Here is a 16,001-nt window from a genome sequence, read left to right as displayed (position 1 = left end):
GTCTTCTATCACAGAAACTATTAAAGCTCCTAAGCCTACCAGTGTCACAGATGTACATTTCCTTGGACATAGTTGGCTACGGCCGATAGTGTATATTAAAATATGCTTTCTTCACTAAGCCATTATTATAGCTAACACCTATAAATCAGAATCAGAATCAACCTAGAGTCAGAAAAAAAGAGGCTTTCTCCTTTCCTAAGAAAGCCTTGTCCAGATCCCAGTACTGTCACTCTGAACATAAAAGTCATTTTCTGCCATAAAAATAAGAAACCACTCTCAAAGAGCTAACACACTGGTGGAGATAAAAAGCACTGTGGAGTTTCTGGTGATTTGCCAAACTCAGTAGCAGCCAGTTGGCCTCCATGTCAGCATTCCGTGGCAGTGGCTGCTGCTCCTTTCCTCTTTGCTTCCCTCCTGTGGCTTATCTACACACTACCGCAGCACTCCTGAAGAGCAAAACACACCATCTCTGTAACGCCCGACTAACGCAGAAGAAAAGTTTACCCTCTTCTGGTTATAATAACCTCAAACCAAGGCAACTGGTGAAGAATCCTATAATTGTTTTTTGTTTGTTTGTTTGGAGACAGAGTCTTACTCTGTTGCTCAGGTTGGAGTGCAGTGGTGTAATCTCGGCTCACTGCAACATCCGCCTCCCGGATTCAAGCAGTTCTCCTCCCTCAGTCTCCAAAGTAGCTGGGATTACAGGCATGTGCCAACACATCCAGCTAATTTCTGTATTTTTAGTTAGAGACAGGGTTTTGCCATGTTGGCCAGGCTGGTCTCATACTCCTGACCTCAAGTGATCTGCCCGCCTCAGCCTTCCAAAGTGCTGGGATTACAGGCGTGAGCCACCGCGCCTGGCCTCTATAATTGTTTTTATAATTATAATGCCTTGACACACTGTAAGTTGACTTCAAGACATTCCACTTCTTCCAATCCTGGTTCCTTCTTTAATGTGGATAAGACTCAGACTCTCAGAGGAGGTAGGTTTTGAGCTTGGTATCTGTTCCTAATAAGAGAGAGTAAAAGGTTCTCTTTCCACTCCTTTACATTCTAACTAGGCAACTAGAGCATATACTTTTACATTTCACACATCTGCCAAAATTTATTCTAATTCTTGCCTCTGGAGCTGGTTATAGTTCTGGAGTTGTTTATAATCATAGATGGTAGTAGAAATAGGAGTCTTACTTCAGCTGAGTAGATTTCTAATAGTCCTGGTATAAAACATTTTGCTCAGCAAAACTTCATAATGGTGCTATATATGGAAAGTTCTGGTTGATGCTGCTGTTCAAGGGAGAGGTCATAGTCCTTACCCTGGTCATAGTGCCATTTTTGTTCCCACCCATCTTTAGCAAAGATGTCTTCTAAGGAAAGGATCCAAATTCAAAGAGGCTCTCTTGAACAACCAGGATAACTTGAACAACTAGATAACCTCTGAACTTCATTGTACCTGCCTACTTTTACTGTCGCCCAAATGCATTCTCCCTCACCATGTACACATGACCCATGACAAGGTACAGGTGTTCAAAGATGGATAATAAGAACAGCTAGAAATAATTGGTACACCCAAAATTGTTGTGAATGAGGTCTATCAACAATTTTCACTTGCTCTGTTTGTCAAGTCACAGTATGAGCAAACCTATCAAGACAAAGAACACCAAGCTACTCTCATCCATTAGGGCCATTTGTAAATATTCCGATTTTATCCAAATGAAGAAATGTTCTACATGTCAGTATTTTTATGTGTTTTTAGAATGAGTAGAAGCATCTTTCAGCTTTTAACTACATCAGTTAAAGATCCTTACATTTATCCCTAGAGATTTCTTGATTTAGGTTATCTCTAGATTTAGTATATCCTTGCTGAAAAAAGAAGACATGCTTTACAGGTCAGATTTAAAGGAAGTGTGTTAACACTTATGCATTCTAACTATGCTATCATTGTCCACGTCACTCAGAATCAGCTGCAACAGTGGCACATCAAAATGAAATACTGCAAAATAAAGAGGCCCACGACCCTCATGAGTATGAGAAATACAGCTAATTAAGAAGAAAATAAAAGAATAATATAGCTAATTAAGAAAAAAATAAAAGGAAAACTAACTACACCTATTCCACAGAACAGCCAAGGTGAGCTTGAAAAATCAGAAATCAGATAATGTGGTTTCTGATCATATTTAGAATAAATTCCAAATTTATAAAGCCTTATATCAGGCCTCCTTGCTTCTCTGACCCCATTGCGTAGCACAGTTTTCTTCTTTTCTACTCATTAGGTTATAATGCCATAAAGCGGCACACCCTTAGGAAGGCACATTTTAGATGAGCCAAAAAGCAAGTCTGTGGCACATTATGACTAAACGAACCCACTTAATACTATCAGGGAAGAATTAGTAGATATCTTTAAGGACAACTTGCCTCACACACAAATGCCTAACTATGTCATTCACAAATATTAACAAAAATCCATTACAGAAAAAGCCAAGTATATATCAGTGGGCTCTTTAAGATGTGGCCATCTGGGTCTGAAATAAATATAATACTATAGCTCAGCACCAGCACTATTTTATATATGTAATAATAACTGTCACACTGGAACCTCTTCTGAAATTAGAAATGCATGTGTCCACTTCAGTATGCAATGCCTGTGAGGTTTATTCCAGAAAACCTCAAACTTACTTGGAAGTCTCTTAACGTGATTCACGGTGGTAACTTAGCTATATGATTTCAAAAAGCAAATACTAAAAGTGTACCAAATAGCACATGTAAGGTAACTGCCATTTACACTATCCCTTTCTAGCAAATTCTCAAAGCACATCCCTTTCTGAAAGGTTACTTTCATAGAATCATGAAGAATCTCCAAGCTTGTTTACACAAACTCCCTCCTTTCCTTTCCTCCCCTCCTCATTCTTGCCATAGCGAATTAAACTGCTGATGAATGCCTGACCAGGAGGCAGCAATAATAGAGCTGCTGATGTCCCATGAAGTGGCCTGGTGTAAACAGTATGTCCCCCTCCCCAAATATCCTATATTAGGTTGTAATCCACAGACTCAGTAAAATCTTCATATGAGCTCTGAATGTGAAACAAAGAAGGAGAAATAATCTAAGACAACCACAAACAAGAGACATAGCAAAAGCCATGCGATAGTTTAAATCCTGAGTAAGCAGAAACCAGTCAGTCTTAGGAAAAGCGGAGTAGCTGAGGCTCCATTTTGACATAGCATTAGAAGAGGACCAGGTGTTGTTCGCAGAGGTGCTGCGGTAACCAAATTCCCTGAGCTGCATTTTATCCTATTCAACCCATCCTAATTCTCCTAGAGGTCTTCTGAAATGGTTTTCTGTTCTTAATCTCCTCATGGAGTTTTTCCATAAATCTCTATTACATGAGCATATCTCTACTTCTTAGCACATGATACTCTCTGATTTCTCCGCTAAAGCTGTTCTTTTCCTTATCCTCCCCAACTCAGTATGACACAACATCCTTCCAGTTATTCAAGCCAAATATCTGGCAGGGTTTTTTAAAAACTTATTATGGATATTTTAAAATATTAACAAAAGTAAAGAGAATGGCATCTATTACTCACCTTTTGAGAATATCAACCTTTCAACAATCATGTTTTAATCTATTTCACACCACACCCCAGATCAAAGAAGTTATTATTGATTTTTCACTTTCCTCTCATCCTTCATAACCAGCTCACTGGAAAGTCTTATCATTACCTCTGAAAATTATCCAGAATCCATCCATTTCTCATTTTCACTAATACCACCTTAATCAAAGCCACAATCATCCCTCAACTAAGCTACTGCAACAGCCTTGTAATTGGTCTTCCTGCTTCTACTTTTGCTCTCTACTTCAACCTGTTCCAAAGAGCAGCCAAGGTGAGCTGTCAAAGTCAGAAGTCAGGTAAGTGTGGTTTTCCATTGCATTTAGAATAAACAACAAATTCACAAAGCTTGACATCTGGCCTGCTTTCTTCTCTGCCCCATCTTGTAACAGTCTCAGTCCTGCTACATCACACTGGCTTTCTTTATGTTCCTTCAAACTCTCAAGCCCATTCCTGCCTTGAGACTTTGCATGAGCTGCTGCCCTGGCCTAGAATCCTCTCCATCAGATTCTCACGTTGTTTACTCCGTTGCCTTTTAGATCTCAGTTTAACTGTCACAGCCTCTGAAAAGACTTCCTTAACCACCCAATCTACAGCAGTCACTTGATCACTTGCTATCACATTACCATTTGAATTCTTTTTCATCCATCTTTCTTTTTTATGTCTCCCTCTCATAGAGTGTAAGCTCCTAGAAATAGGACTGTAAGAAGACCTATCTAATATTCATTCTTCTTTCTTAAAAAAAATCCTGATTTTGTTCAGGTATCAACTCCTTCTGTGTGGCCACGGGCCTCAGGAGAAGCTGACCCTCTTATCCTCTAACTCCAAGGAATAATATGATTCAACAATGAATATCTCATATCCCTTGCCAGTGATTAGTTCAGAAATGAGAATGTGGCCCAATCCTGGCCAAGAAAATATAAGGAAAAGTTTGCTAGAGACGTCTAAGAAAGTAGCTCCCTAATTCCTGAAAGAGTCATGAAAAGCCCAAGTCTTTTTCTCCCTCTAACCGTTAATGAAAAAACATGTTGTCCACACTACACCTGTGAGTGAAACAGGCATTAGGATGAAGCCAACACTGCATATACAAAGTAGACAGAAGGAAAGAACTTGACATATTTGAATCGCCTGATCAACCAACCCAGGATTCCATTCTATCTTTGGACTTCCTTCTATGTAAGCGAATAAATTTTCTTCATATTTAAGCCAATTAAAGTTAGATTTTTTTATTACTCATATGTGAAAATATACTAACATATATAGGAACTTTGTCTGCCTTGTTCCTTGCTATACTCCCAGCACCTAGAAAAATGCCTAGAATATGGTAGGTACAGCAAATATTTGAGTGAATAGTGAAAGAATATAAAAGAATTATTTATGAAAGATAAAGAATCCTAAAACGATTATTCTCCATTTAGCCCACTGCTATGGTTTGAGTGTGCCCCCAAAAAGCATGTGTTGAAAGTTTAATCCCCAATGCAACAGTGTTGGGAAGTGGGGCCTAATGAGAGGTAATTAGGTCATGAGAGCAGAGTGACTAGATTAAGGACATTAATGAGGGAGTAGGTTCCTTATTGTGGGAGTGAATTTGTTATAAAAAGAGGAGTTTGGGCCCATGTTTTCTTCCCTCCCACCCTCTCCACCACCCTCTGGTCCTATCACCTTCACCGTATTATGATGCAGCCAGAAGGCTCTTGCCAGATGCTGGCCCCTGATCCTGGACTTGCCAACATCCAGAACTGTGAGCCAATCAATTTCTGTTCATTATGAACTACCCAGTCTCAGGTATTCTGTTATAGCAACACAAAATGAACGAAGACACCCGCTTTAGCTAAAATGTCATTAAGTTCCTTAAGAAGAGGTATCTAGTTAAGTACTATTAAGTAAGCACAAAATTGTTCTTGACATCAAATTTAAAATGTCAACCTGACACTGAAATATGTCACCATCATTACAAAAGGAAAATGCCACTATCAAAAAACATGCATATATTTGTAAAGACTTACAGGTTCTTGTGGTTCAGTTTCTTCCCATGCTCCCCAACCATCATCTTCCCAGTCTGTTGATTTACCTGTTTTTAAAAAGATGAACAATGCTTGCATGAAATATAGGGCTTTAAATATCTTTAAAGCATTTTTTCTAAACATCATAGAACCAACCACTGTATAATGCTGATGTTAAGAAAGAAAATAATGGTAAACTGTGTTATACCAGGATTTTGCTATATGTAATAACGATCAGAAAATATTTGACCTACTGAATTTCTAAATTTATGTATTAGCAAAATTGTGTGCAAGTTATTAGTAAAATTGTGTGTGAGTTATCTGGATCTTAAGATATTGGACATCAAGTTAATTCACATTCAAATCAAACTGCAAAGGTGACGTTTTAATAATCTAAAAATGACAAATGTTTATTATTCAAGATACTAGACAAATATACACAGTGATTAAAAAACACCCAAAATTTCACAGATGTCTTAAAAAAGTAACTTGCTTTTTGATAAGACAAATCATCAATGGAAAATAAAACTGAATTTTGAAACAAGACAAACCTACTATTCTGCACCCTTTTCTGATATTCTGTGATTTCTTATACGTTGGAACGTCCTCTCAGAGGAAAATAAGATGGTCAACAACAATGCAACAAGGAATGTAAAAGCCGAGACAGGTTTGGACAGTATGTTCCCTTACAAGGTCCAGGTGACTGGTTTTTACATAATCATCTTTTAATTTATCAGAAGAGAAAAAGCTATCATTTTTGGACAACTACTCTGAGACAAGCATGAGATACTCTATATGCATTAATAAAGTACAAATAAAACTTTAGGCCCCAGAATCACACTGCCTAAGTTTTATTTGAACTTTATCATCTTTAAACATTTAATTTGAGGCAATACATATAAAGTGTGTGTGGTTTTTTTTTTTTTTTTTGAGATGGAGTCTCACTCTGCTGTCCAGGTTGGAGTGCAGTAGTGCAATCTTGGCTCACTGCAACCTCTGCCTCCCGTGTTCAAGCCATTCTCCTGCCTCAGTCTCTGGAGTAGCTAGGACTACAGGCGCCCACCATCACACCCAGCTAATTTTTGTACTTTTACTAGAGACAGGGTTTCACCATATTGGCCAGGCTGGTCTTGAACTCCTGACCTCAAGTGATCCACCCACCTTGGCCTCCCAAAGTGTTGGGATTACAGGCGTGGATCACCACGCCCGGCCTTGAGGTAATACGTATAAAGTATTGAATGCTTGTTCAAATCCTGGATCCAGCACTTAGTGTCTCGGTGACCTAGTGCAATTACGCATCTAAACTTTAGTTTTTAATCATAAAGGCATGGAAAACAAGACTACCTCTATCTAGCAGGGTTGTTGTAAGGACTTACACCAGATAGCATACTAAAGTCCTCAGTGCCTGACACATACCAAGTTCTTAATGCTGGTCAAGGTTTAGCTAAATAAAATATTATATTTAAGCAATCAGCTTTAAAATTCTGGGGGTAAATCAATTTAAAAGATGGGACTGATCCTGATGGCTTACAGTAGGAAGGAAGCAAACAGATTCACTTATATACGAGGTTTTAAAGGTTGCTGAAATCAATTACATACAGACGATTAAAGAATTTGTTATAGTCTAGTACTTGGAGTCATTGTTCAATTAGCTTTGTAGTAACAGTCTAATCTTCTGTACTTAAATGCCAAATAATTACTTCCTAATAGGTATATATTAAGTCCTAAAATAGCACTATCATTTGATTAACATTGCACAATTTATAGAAGAGTTCCATATACAAGTCAATTAGCAATTTAACAAATACTCTGTTAAACACCATGTGGCATATCCTGTAGTAGGAGCTGAGAAAAATACAAACATACTCCTTGCCCTTGAAGAATTCATGATCTATTGTAGAAGGCAGACAAACATGGAACCATAATATATGGTGAGTGCAGTAATGGACTACTAATGGGAACTTGGATGAGAGAGTAAGAGATGGGAAAAAAAATACAATGAACAGTCAACTTAAACAGTCCTTAAAAAGTAGCTAGAAAGGCTAGGGGAAAAAGTCAACATGAATGAAAGAGGCAGAAAGATGCAATGTATATGACAACTAACATGTATTAAACATTTCTGTACGCCTAAATGCTTTATAGACATTATTAGTTCATTTAAACATCACAGGATCCTTTATTGTCCCTATTTTACAATGAGAAAACAGATTTCTTGGACAGTTTAAGTAGTTCAACCAAAATCACACAGGAGTAAGTGGCAGAGTACAGCTTGAGTTCAGGTCTGAGTTCCAAAACCCATGCTCCTAAGTATTAGACTATATGTACTCCTACTGTGCCTCATGAAGGGTAAGATTAGGGAAAAGTGGAGTTTACAGTTAAGGCCAAAAGTAAGAAGGTTCTTATTTAAAAATAGAAACATTCCCTTCATATTGTGATTTAGAAGTTTTTTTAACTTGGAAAATTAGTTTGTTTTTTGGCAATTTAATTCAATTAAGCAATCTCTTTATTTTGCTAATTTTTCCACTGCACCAAAAACAATTGTCTTATTGTGGGTTTAAGGCAGGCAACAAGGCTATCCCATTTAAAGTTTCAGAATATGTATTATCTCTTATATTAGAAAGCAAAGAATCTAAAAGAGCTTATTACTATCAAGTTCATGATTCAATTTTTAAATTGCTATAAAAATAATGTATATATCAAATTACCACAATCTCGAAAAGACCATGCAGAATTTAGACTCTTCAGGAAGGCTGTAACCATTCATGCATTCAACAAACACAACATCTTTTATGTTCTAGGAACTGTGCTAAGTGCTGGAAATATAAAAGCAAATAAGCCTTCAAAGAGCTTAGTTTGTGTACATAACCTCTGCTGAATGTGTATAAAACAAAACTATAAAAAGTGTGTTATTTCTCCTCCATATTGGTATAAAAAGCACCTGACTCAATTCACAAATGACTCATATAAGCAAATAGAAGACAGCAGTAATTTGGATTTCCTACCCCTGCAGAGATTCAGTATCTCTCTATGCCACAATTCAGAACCTCCAAGAAAAGAAAGACCTTGAGAAATACTTTATACAAGATATTTAGGTTTATGAAGGTTTACCCATTCTCAATGCCCCAGACTGGAAAACTTCTTTCAACAAAAAGGAAAGAGAATTTAATTGGGCATCTTCTATTCTCATAGGAATACATTTTTCCCAACCAAGTCAAGATAAAGGAAGGTGAAACAGCACTATTATTCAGGTAAGTTAAAGATATTTTTTGTAGGTTGCTCTAGAAGACTAAGTCTATTTATAATACTATGAGAGAATGCATTCCAAATTATAGTCAACTTAAAAATGGGAAACGTTTTGCCAGTGGGGCAATACCCTTGTGGCTATTTCTTTTTATTTTTTATTTTATTTATTTATTTATTTTGAGATGGAGTCTTCCTCTGTCACCAGGCTGGAGTGCAGTGGTGCCATTTCGGTTCACTGCAACCTCCAACTCCCTGGTTCAAGCGACTCTCCTGCCTCAGCTTCCCGAATAGCTGGGATTACAGACATGTGCCACCACACCCAGCTAATTTTTGTATTTGTAGTAGAGACGGGGGTTTCACCATGTCGGCCAGGATGGTCTCAAACTCCTGAACTCGTGATCCGCCCACCTTGGCCTCCCAAAGTGCTGGGGTTATAGGCGTGAGCCACTGCGCTTGGCCCCTTGTGGCTATTTCTACTCAGTGCCAGTGATTTAATTTTTGTGGCCTCCTATGTCCTATTGAAAATCATTTGAGAATATTTTGCAAGGAGCTAGTGGACAGCTATTTTCAGCTATTAAAAAGTGTTAGAATCCCAGCACTTTACCAAAGTTATTTCTTACACCTTCGGGTTAGGCAAGCAGGTCAAGCACATTCTTTAGAAAAAAAAAAAGGTATATATTGAGAAAATAGTTGATGAATGTCTAATAAAATTGCCATTCATGTAAAGAATTCTGTTCAGGCACAGTACTTCCTTCTGGTAACCTTTCTAAGAAGGATGGTATTCTTTAATCAATATCATTAGTATTTTTTAACTGATCATTGGTCAACAATGTAGGTAGCTAAAGCAATGTTCAACATAAATTTGAGAACTATGCACTGTTTTAGGTTAATATGGAATATTACTATAAGGCCTTGAGGTTCATAAACTCTATGTCATCATGAAGAAATAAGACTGATTTGCCAAATTTATTATCAATTACTTCCAAAAAAAAGCTAAAAATGGCTCACCATGATTGTCTCTTAGAAGAATAAATAGATCAATATCTTTTATAAGACACGGTAATTTGAAAGCCCTAAGCTCTGGTATAACTTAAAAAGGCTAATCAGTTTAACAAAATGTATCATGGAATTAAGGACACCAGGACAGCCAACTTCTTTAGGACAGTCTAGATCCAGTGTAAAGATTCCAAACATTCCACCAATCACCAAATCCCACAGCCAGAGCTATGTGGCTCTCATTTCCGTGAAAGGCTAGACTACAAATTATACGGCAATTTAAATTGTTACTTTCCCTATTTATCAAATAAGTAGCAACCACCCAATCTCCAAAAAGCATTTCTTTAAATGACACTGTGATCAACTGCCTATGTCTTTCATTTTACTGTAGTCCAATCCAACAAAATTGGTGAGAAAATTAAGAAAACAGCATTCACATTAATTGTCTTCATAAAACCAGCATTATAGTTTCTCCTGAAGGTCCCCCTTGATGGGTAAGCCTTAAAACCTTTACAATGAAGAAATTAAAATAATGAGTTAGGGATGACTGAAGTTTTAGAGATGGCCCTACTCTCAGAGATTCTGTTTCAGGAGGTCTGCAATGGATACAGGAATCTCTATTTAACAACTTTTCCCACCCTAAAAATTTGAGGCAGATGGTGCATGCATGGATCACCTCAAGGATAAACCTAAGTGCTGGTCTAATTTAATCCTAAATATTGTTTTGCTTTGCCTATCATCACTCTTCTATTCTTTCACTCCAGTTGGACTGTTCATTCACTGGTATGCAATCTTGAAGAGCACTGTCTAATAGAAATATATCATGAGCTGCCTATGTAATTTTAAATTAACTAATAGCCATATTAAAAAGTAAAAAAAAAAAAAGCAGGTGAAATTAACCTTAATAAATAGTTGATCATAATACAACCAGAATATTGTTTCAATGCATAATCAATGCAAAATTATTGGTGAGATATTTTACATTCATTTTTCATATACACTCTTCAAAATCTGATGAGTGTTTTTTTAGTTTAGTTTAGTTTTGAAAAGGGGTCTCTCTGTCACCCAGACTGGAGTGCAGTGGTGCAATTACAGCTCACTGCAGCCTCAATCTCCTAGGCTCAAGTGATCCTCCCACCTTGGCCTCCCAAGTAGCTGGGACTACAGGTGTGCGTCACTAAGCCTGGCTAATTTTTTTTCTCTTTTTTTTGTAGAGATGAAGCCTTGCCATTTTGCCCAGGCTGGTGATGTGTGTTTTACATGTAGAGCACATCTCAGTTTTCCCTAGTCACATTCCAAGTGCTCAAAACTACATGCGGCTAGTGGTTACAGTATAAGACAGCTCAAGTCTAGAACATCAATTAAATCTCAGGTTTAATTGAGTTGTCAGGTTGCACTGGATTGGTTGCCCAATTTTACCTTCTAAAGAGTTATATGATCTCGGGCAATTTATTTAATTTCTTACCGCCTTGGCTTCCTCTTCAGCAAAAATGGAGTTAAAAACTGCACCTATCTCACAGAGTTGTTAAGAGTTAGAATATGCAAAGCACTTTTACAGTGCTTGGCACATAGACACCCTTAATAGCTGTTATAATTACCACTCTCCAAATACAACATTCTGTCTTACTCTCTGCCTTTGCCTATCCTACACCCATCAACTAAATGCTTCCCATGTGACTCTACCTCTCCAAATCCAACTTCTCCAAACTAAGGTTAATCCTATATGAAGTTTTCTTGCATCCACCCATGATCTTTCCCTCTTGTGAAACTACAGCATTTGACTGTGTTTCTTATTCAGAACTTAATTATATACTGTTTTGGGTCATTTGCTGCATTGTTAGTTAACATGTACTTATCTAACATAAACGTACACCCTGTCTACACAACTATTAGGCTCTTAGAGGGCAGAGAACGTGTATCCTGTATATGTGCACACACATACACATACATAAAAGTATCATAAGTACTTAATAAATATTTGCTAAATGAGTAGTAATTGAAAATGACATTCTTACTCAAACGCTTCCCCATATACCCCCATAAAAGCAGCTGTATTTAAATTAATATTTTATAATATAATGAACAAATCAGTGGTTGTTTCTAAACCTTTTGCATTTCAAAAGAAATACAACAAATACAAAAGATTATGTTTTATAAACTTCACATATACAGACTTTATATTCAGGATCCAAACCATCTTTTTCAAACAACTTTTTTTGTGTGGGGCTCGGGGGAGGGACAAGGTCTAGCTCTATTGCCCAGGGTGGACTGCAATGATGTGATCCCGGCCCACTGCAGGCTCAATCTCCCGGGCGCAAGCAGTCCTCTTACCTCAGCCTCCCAAGTAGCTGGGACTACAGGCATATGCCACCATGTCTGGCAAATTTTTGTATTTTTTGCAGAGTCAGGGTTTCACCATGTTGACCAGGTTGGTCTTGAACTTGTAAGCTCAAGCAAACTGCCCATCTCTGCCTCCCAAAGTGCTGGGATTACAGACATGAGCCACTGCACCCGGCCTCCAAATAACTTTTGTATGTAACATTATAATACTAATAATTTTCTTCTATTCCATCCCATTTTAATTAGTGAGAAAAAATAATTAAAAAGTACCATTTCTTAGCTTTAGTTTTGATTATGAAATAATAGGAATAGTATAGTATTTTGTTTGAATTCAAGTCTAAGAGGCAGAATTTGATTAAACCTGAAGATCTTCTAAAAATCTAGTTCAGACTAGATGGCTTGATATGCATTAAAGGATTTTTATATTTCACACACACACACGTGCACACACAATGTATTTTTCAACATTTCAGGACAAAATTTGTATCATTACTAACAAAACATCCTACATCAATAATGGAAAACCAATTTGCTCAATTACATGGGACTTTCAACAACCTGATTTCATGGTAGGGCTAGAAGAAATAATTATAAAAGCCATTGAGTTCCCAAATAAACACCACGCCATTTTGAAGATTAAAAAAAAAAAGACCACCACATCATTCTTGTGTCTGTAGTCTATTTTGCAAATATTCTTTTTGCCAACAGTGACTAAAACAGGTTACACTAAAAACAGTTCAAGAATAGCAAATATTACTTACTGGAGAAATCTAAAAATAGATGATAAGAATGCTTCTTAGGTCTTGTTACTTTCATGCTACGATTCACATCCATAGGAGACGTTTAGGAGATATTGCTCCTAAAGTGGCCATATTACAACTGTATTACATCAGGACAGCGTTCCAGCAATAAGGAAAATATTTCAGATTCATGTTTGTAACTGAGCTTTCTCAGCTCATTTGTTGTACAATCTACTGATAAAATAGCATTTCTAGGAATATAAGATATTTCCACTTTGTTTTAAATCTTTCATCTTTTTTTTCCTCAATCCCTTCTTAAGGGGCGAACTTCCTTTAAAATTTATTGTTTACATTCTTATCCATTTTTTTCCTTAAAATTCACAGAAAATCAAAGATTGCATTAAAGATTTCATTTGGGTCTTTCAAGAAATTTGTCATCTTAAAATATTTTGTTTCTCCACCTCAGTTGCTGAAATTTTCTTTCACTCTGGTTTATACCACATCTTGAATCATACCCTCTCTCTAAATAAGATTAATAAGCTGATCTCCAACCAACTTACATGATATGAAGAGAAATAAAGAGGAGCGAGATAAAGTTACAAATAATAGTAACAAAAAAGCAACTGCATCCTCATTGATTAGTAACCTGACTTTTCAATCTTTAACTTTTTTTTTTTATACCTATCACTGAACAGGACTATTTGAACTATTAATATCTAGAATAATCGGTAACATAACCATAAACTCCTGTTCTTACCCTCACCAAGTTAAATGTTTTGGCTGAATAAATAAAACCAATGACTTCAAAATGTAAAATGTAACCACAATTCCCTTCTGTAGAGAATTTTTTCCTTGAAGAGATTAGATTATACTAGTACGAAAAACCTGTTATGTCTCTCATTTGATAAATGAAACCTTCAAACCATACAGAAAACATATTTTAATCAATCATCAAAAAAATTATAGATGTCTTGTTTAGGGGTAATTCCAATCAATGAATTATTCGAACAACAGAAGCTTAAATAAGAAATTCAACTTCTGCTTTCCGCAGCTCTATTTAATTCCCAAAATACATTATCCTAATTTGCTTCTGAACAGTCTGTCCTCATAAACTGAGTGTATGTTTTTTTCATTTAACAAGAACCTGAAGCTAGAAAGGAAACTGAATTCTAGAAGTGGGCAATTGATTTGACAGTATTTGCTTTTTCCAATATGAGTATGTCAAGTTCAAATACTAAATGAGAAACTGAAACCATTAAATGTTAGGAAAAGGAAAATTTAATTTAGTTTCTGTGGTCTAATAAAAGATCTTAGTACAGAAGTAAATTCATTTCCGTTCTTCTGAGATGAGAAAAACACAGAGATAATGTACTTGCTTCTATAAAAAGTAAGAACCTCTACAACCTATGACTTGTAAATAATTCAGGGAATTCAGCAAATTTTACTTGGCTCTACTTGGCCAAGGCAAGAAAAGCATCATCCAGCAGTACAAAGCTAAAAGAAAAAAGAAAAGTCTAAAGAATAGAGAAGCTGCCTCTTATATTCCTATACATCAGAATTATTAATTTTTTCCATTTCTAGGGAAATAGAAAATAGGAAAATAAATTTCATATTAGCATGAAATTTCATATTAGCAAGAAATAATATATAAATATGAAGTTGTTAAAAAAACAAAATTATAATAGACATGTACATTTTTAATGTATGTAATATAACCCTTTAGTGAGTGACTAAGTGACTAATATGAAATTTATTTTCAAATTAGTATTTATTTTTTATATCCAAAGCAACAGAAAAAGTTAAGCATGTCTAAAAAGGTGAAGAAGGGTGCAACATTATGAAATGTAAGTAAAGGTATGTAAAAATTGCTAACTAAAGGTAATTTCTGCATGTTCTAGAGAAACCAATTCTATATTTTCCTTCCTTAACCTACTCTACTATTTGAGTACTGTCCCTGAGAAATCTCCTTATATTTAAATTAAATCCTTCCTAAACCAGCCTAATTTTGCTATTACTGTTTTTCTTCAAAGTACACACAGAGAAAGTCTGATAATAATTTTAACAATATCACATGACAACATGGAATATTTTGGTTCCATAGTAAAGAAAAAAATGTAGATAGCATATTCATCATTGCTTTATTTCATAGTTAGCATTCCTAAAACAAGGACAAACATCCAACTCAGACACAATCCAACACACAATAGACATTTGTTCATTATTAAGTTCCTACTACAAATCATCTGTGTACCAATGCTGGGGATATAAGAAATATATTACTCATTCCCTGGCCTAAAGTGGTGTATAATTTAGTGCACAATATAGAGATATCAACAGACAAACGCAACACAAGGCTGATATTACCAAAAAAACCCTGGAAACTAGGGAAAAAAGTTAGCCACATATGCTGAAATGAAGGTATTCCATGCAATTAATATAGATATAAGCCATTATTCTTTCACAGCTCTGTATTATACCACTGTGTCAATGTAGCATAACTTAATCAACCTTCTAGTATCAGGTATTGTTTTTAACTTTTTTGCAGTTATAAGCACTTCCTTGTAACATGAAACTGTACACTGATTTTTTGACTTTATAAACTGTTTCCAACCTTGCTAAACAACTTTACGAACCATTATTTTTTAAATGAGTAAAGAAAAAGTGACTTCAAATATAAGGTAATCATCTATTTTTCCAAACAGAAGATCCAAAAATACAAAGTTTTTTGGGTAATCTGAATACTATACATTGTAAATGCAGGCACTTAGATGACATAATCAAATGCCTACATGTGACATTTAATTATGTCACACATCATATAACATTAATTTAGAGACAAAAATGTTCAAAATCCCAATGACAGAAAATACATTGACTTAGAACGCTTGCTTTTATTCATTTTCATTTTTCAGGAAACAAAACCCTTCCACATGCACCTTCAACAGCAGCCTTTATTTTTTTAAAAAAAGACATAATAGGCTGGGCGCGGTGGCTCACGCCTGTAATCCTAGCACTTTGGGAGGCTAAGGGGGGCGGATTACAAGGTCAGGAGATCGAGACCATCCTGGCTAACATG

General features: G+C 36.1%; 1 protein-coding gene across 1 annotated transcript in view; it reads right to left on the bottom strand.

The window, feature by feature from the left end:
* The window catches only part of RAB3GAP2 (RAB3 GTPase activating non-catalytic protein subunit 2), a 121,021-nt gene that overhangs the window by 78,933 nt on the left and 26,087 nt on the right, over positions 1-16,001 (bottom strand). The window contains exon 2 of the mRNA XM_002809438.6: positions 5,610-5,674. Within this exon, the coding sequence (XP_002809484.2) occupies positions 5,610-5,674 (65 nt within the window). The remainder of the gene's footprint in view (positions 1-5,609; positions 5,675-16,001) is intronic.

Source organism: Pongo abelii, chromosome 1 (genome assembly GCF_028885655.2).
Source record: "Pongo abelii isolate AG06213 chromosome 1, NHGRI_mPonAbe1-v2.0_pri, whole genome shotgun sequence".
In the NCBI taxonomy this organism is placed as follows: Eukaryota; Metazoa; Chordata; class Mammalia; order Primates; family Hominidae; genus Pongo; species Pongo abelii.
The sequence above is the reverse complement of the archived record's forward strand: the minus strand, read 5'-3'. Positions and strand labels throughout refer to the sequence as shown.